General features: G+C 40.3%; 1 protein-coding gene across 1 annotated transcript; it reads right to left on the reverse strand.

Annotated features, from left to right (window-relative positions):
- Positions 1 to 924: 924 nt before the first annotated feature.
- Positions 925 to 4,667, reverse strand: LOC140976444 (probable inactive receptor kinase At1g48480). Its single transcript, XM_073440596.1, has 2 exons — positions 3,141 to 4,667; positions 925 to 2,510 (listed from the first exon to the last, which is right to left on the reverse strand). Exons 1-2 carry the CDS (start codon positions 4,510 to 4,512, stop codon positions 1,918 to 1,920), a joined length of 1,965 nt encoding a protein of 654 aa, XP_073296697.1. The 5' UTR covers positions 4,513 to 4,667; the 3' UTR covers positions 925 to 1,917.
- Between the last annotated feature and the right edge of the window lie 454 nt (positions 4,668 to 5,121).

The raw sequence follows: 5,121 nt of genomic DNA on the forward strand, positions 1-5,121 counted from the left end.
TATATATATAGCGTGAATAATTTTTCTTATTGTTCATTTAAATAATTTTTTAAATATTCATAACTTCATTGAAACAATTTAAATTTGAAAAAATTCAATTGTATATGATAATTGGGTATTTGGGTAGGGTATGGGTATCCGATAATCCGATGAATATGGGGATGGGGATGAAATTCAATACCCGATGGGTATGGGTATGGGGATGAATTTAATAAATGGGTATGTGGATGAATGTATGAAATCCGACCCATACCCTACCCATTGTCATCCCTACACAAGACATACCTCCATGACCATTGAACCAGCTGTCCAACATATTAATTGCCCCGTCCATCGACCCCGTCTTTGAACTATCTCATCACGGATTTGAATCAGCTGTTTGAGAAGTGGAGATTCATCTCTATGCCAATCTCAATACCAAATACTGTGAGAGTTACGATAGATATGATTCACCGAGGCAATCCACAAGCCATCTTTGTTAGTGTATTTTCCAAAGTGTTTTAGTGAGTAACGCTTTGTTCCATGCCTCCAAGTTTTTCGGGCCCAAACCCCCATCTTCAATCGACTTACATACCATTTTCCAAGCATTCGACGGGTGTTTTGTTGGCCAAACAAACTTTCTGCACATGGCATAGGCAGCCCGAATGATTGTAGACGGTAATGGAAGGATCGAAAGCCAGAAACAGCCCATTTCCTGTAGAACCGATCTGATCAACTCTACTTTCTCGGTACGATAATGAGTGTCGCGGCCAGGAATTTATCTTTAAAGTGATTGCATCAACCAAGAGACTATAATCTGAAGTTCTCAAATGCGCAGATGCCAATGGAATCCCAAGATATCGAAAAGGAAGCACTCCTTGACAAAATCCAGTGACTTGAAGAATCTCATGTCTGACATGTTCTTCTAGACTAGTCATATAGATGTTTGACTTCATCTGCTTCACTCTCAAGCCAACCATATCCCCAAATTCATTCAGGCACTTCATAATCAAAGAAACACTAGTCACATCTCCACGAGACAACAACAAATCATCTGCATATGCAAGGTGGGTAATATGCAAAAACTGACATTTAGGATGAAACCCAAACGACGGTGATCTTGACATACGACTCAGAGAACGAGACAAGACTTCAATACACAGAGTAAATAAGAAAGGGGACAGGGAGTTACCTTGTCGAAGGCCACGCTTTCCATGAAAAAGCCCATGATAGTGACCATTGAGGATAAGAGAGAATGATGCAATTGAGACACATTCCATTATCCAACCAATAAATCTGCAAGGGAAATTTAAAACCGTTAGAACTTCTCGCAAAAAGTCCCAGTCAACCGTGTCATAAGCTTTCTGGATATCCACTTTCAAGGTACACCTCGGTGAACCACGCTTCTAGCATACTTCTTGAGTAGCTCCTGCGTCAAGTGTATATTATCCACAATGGAACGATCCTTGATTAATGCAGCTTGTGCCCCATCTACTAAATCAGCAATAACATTTCTTGGTCTGTTTACTAACACCTTCAAGATGATTTTGTAAAATATCGTGCAACAAGAGATGGGTTTAAATTCATTCACCGAGGAAGCACCCAACGTTTTTGGCTAATATGTGTTTTATTCTTCTCTGTAGCCTGATCAAACCAGCCGTAATCAAAACATAAACGCATGGTACCCTCTTGTTTACAATCATCTTCCAATCACAAGTAAACATATTACAGCTCTCGACTAACACAGTGAGATGGCTCAAAGAAGTAAGAGAGAGAATAAAATAAAATATACTGTTAATTCTTGAAACCAAGAATAATACCCAAATCAACAAACAAATCCAACTGTTTGAAAACATAAAAGTCTCCACTGGCAAACATCACGTCAATAATAAAAACACTAACTCAATTGGTTTCTCATACTCGTACATGATCAAACTGTCAACCATTTAGCAAGTTCGAAAAACGAAGCTCTTCAACTCGTTTCACAACTTCAGACATGGAGGGGCGATTTTCGGGGTACTGAGTTGTGCAGTCGATCCCAAGTTGCAAGAGCTGCACCATTTCCTCCTCAACATCTTGGTATCTTAACAGTTCGAGATCAAAAAGTTCGAGATCAAAAAGTTCAGAAGTCCACTCATCTTGAACCACAGACTGAACCCATGTGGGTAGATCGACTCCTTCTTCATTCAAGAGGGCGTTAGTGGGAGCTTTCCCTGTAAGAAGCTCCAAGATCAACACGCCAAAGCTGTAAATGTCAGCTTTTTGGGAAACTCGGCGAGTGTCAGTGACTTCTGGTGCACGGTAGCCGGTGAATTGGATTGGTGAGGATGGAGGTCCAACCAGAAGGTTCAATCCAAAATCAGAGACTTGTGCTTCGCAAGATTTGGTGAGTAGGATGTTTGATGATTTAATGTTTCCATGGGCAAAATTAGGGCCTTGCAAATGAAGGTATTTGATGCCACGAGCGGCTCCAAGGGCGATAGTGGATCTCATTTCCCAGTTTAACGGTGTCCTACCAGCCCCTATGTTTCCTGAACAGGAGGGAATATAATAGTGTAAGAATGCAATATGTTAGAATGAATTATAATCATATGAAACAATTTCAGTCATATCACAGATCAAACGAGGCCTTATAGGTGGAATTTACCAAAATACAAACTGCCAATAATGAATGATAAAGTAGACATTTATAGCAGCAGAGTTATACATAACATAAACTTCAAAAGACTAGAAATAGAGGCTCGAACTAAAATATCATCAATCTACCCTCTGAAAACTTTATATTCTCAATACCAAACCAACGTTCAAAAAAACAAAAAACCGGCACAGTCAGTTGATCAAACATCATGCATACACAAAAAGAATCCTGCATGAAAATTTTGGCAAGAAACCGGCCATATTTACACAGGCCACGACTGTTGAGATAATGTTTGGTAGTGTTTTTGGGTGTTTCGGCAATTACATTTATGTATGCTTGATTTTGCTTAAGGTGAAAGAAGACTTACAACATAGCCTAAGTTTCAACTGAATATGACAGACTTTTTAAGTTCAAACAATTCTATGGTGAATTTGAAGCTAGATCAACACAAATGTCTCCGAATAGAACAAAGCAAAAAGTGACGGTATCAATACTGAAGCTAAGGACTCTAAAATGTACACACCATGTAGAAGTGCAGAAAGGCTTCCCATTGGCATATAGTCATAAACAAGAAGCTTCTCCTCCCTACTATAATAGTAAGCCCTAAGAGGCACTAAATTCTCATGCTCCATGGCTCCAACCTCATTAATTCTCTCCTTAAACTCTCTATCCGTAATTGTGACATCTTTCAACCTTTTCACAGCAACCACAGTTCCAACCTCCAAAACCGCCTTATACGAGGTCCCTGATATCCCCTTCCCCAAAACTTCAGCCGACGCCCTCAACAGCTCCTCCAAATCGAACACCCTTGGATAATTCCTGAAAAATACCAGTTTCTTGGCAGAAGCCATATTCACTCCCTTTTCGGACTTCGTATTTCCATTAGCACCCAATGCGGCAGCTGCTGCTGCAGCAACTGAAAAACTGTTTCCCGTCGCCCCATTCTCTGTGGCCACCATTGGTTCTTCCCCTGAGTCATTTTCTTGATTCTTGATTACCACCAAATCCGCAGACCTGGTCTTCTGTCCACTCCTTTTCCTACAATAAACAAATAAAGCAAACAGAAACAGAATAAAACCAACAGATCCTATCACAATTCCAGCAATTGCACCACCAGACAACTTCTTTTTCCCACTTTTGCCCAAAAGTCCACTCCTGTTTGTGTTCCCTTCAGGAGAGACACCTGTAGTTTCACCACCATTCTTACTACACGCGTTATCAAGAGGCTTCCCACAAAGCAAAGTTCCTAAAAACGCATCCTTTGGCTTTCCCTCGAGCCCTTTCGGCACTGACCCACTTAAATTATTAAATGAGACATTAAACTGCAACAGACCCGGGAGCTCTATGTCGTGCAAAGCACCAATAAACTGGTTATCCTCCAAAAAAAGCAAACGCAAACGCGTCAAATTGTTGAACCCGGATGGAATTTCGCCGGAAAAATTGTTCGACGCAAGATTCAACCGCACAAGTGAGTGAAGCGAGAAAAGAACATCAGGCACGGTGCCGGAAAACCGGTTTCCCTGAAGAAAGAGATTCCGAAGCTGAGAGAGTCGGGAGAGGTCAGAGGGAAGTGGGCCATATAGGTGGTTGAGGCGAAGACTGAGAGTGTGAAGCAAAGTTAAGTTGGACAGAGTGTTGGACGGCAGACTTCCGAATAGAGACGAACCAGGGAGGCGGAGGACGGTAACACGGTTGTTTTCGCAAATAACGCCTTGCCAGTTGCATGGGGTGCTGAAGGTGGTGTTCCAGAACAGAGTGCGTCCACCGACAGCGGAACGGAGGGCTAGGAGAGCGGATCTTTCCGTAGATAAGTCAGAGGAGGCGAGGGATAAGAGGTGGATAAGGACGAGAAGAAGCGGAATTCTTGGAAATTTTGGTGAAGTGACTGCGTGCATTGTCTTGTAAGATGATGAATTGAGATGGGTCAGGCTGAGAGTGTGTGGTGGCGGCCGCGGCGGCGGAGGGTGGAGGAATGAGAGCGGAGAACCATTTGATTTGTACCCGTGAGTGGGAAACTGAGGTTTTAGTTTGGTTCGAACTTGGCAAGATGATTAAATGCAAATTAAGAGAGAAAATTGGAAAATCTATTTATCACACAATGTATATATTAAATTTTATTTTATTACAAGTATTTTATTTTTGAATATAGAAAAGTTAAAAAAATTACTTCAAAAAATAACAATTGGCGACCATGAATAAAGCGTAATATAAATATAAATAATATTTTTTATGTTAAATTTTTTCTTATTTTTAAATTAATGTTTCTTAAAATAATTTTTATATTAAGAATAATATTATTATTTAATAATTCCAAAATTTTGATAAAGATTAAAGAAAATATTTTAGTAGTTTTAAAAATTTTGAAAAATCGATTTTTTACACGTGTTGCATGTAACTCGGCCTAATGACAATTTTATGGTTGTGATATCTTTCAATCCTAATTCGTTGAGTTTAGGGATTGTTTCAGGGTTAGCCGAATTTAGGCGTCGGGCGCTAGGATTGCA

Source organism: Primulina huaijiensis, chromosome 5 (assembly GCF_012295235.1).
Source record: "Primulina huaijiensis isolate GDHJ02 chromosome 5, ASM1229523v2, whole genome shotgun sequence".
In the NCBI taxonomy this organism is placed as follows: Eukaryota; Viridiplantae; Streptophyta; class Magnoliopsida; order Lamiales; family Gesneriaceae; genus Primulina; species Primulina huaijiensis.

What these genes read in the sequence shown, in the direction of transcription:
- LOC140976444 (XM_073440596.1), bottom strand. Translation starts at nt 4,512, where the DNA reads ATGCACGCAGTCACTTCACCAAAATTTCCAAGAATTCCGCTTCTTCTC. An exon ending in CCTTTCTGCACTTCTACATG is followed by an intron (nt 2,511 to 3,140) that starts GTGTGTACATTT and finishes CCTCCTGTTCAG; the next exon opens with GAAACATAGGGGCTGGTAGG.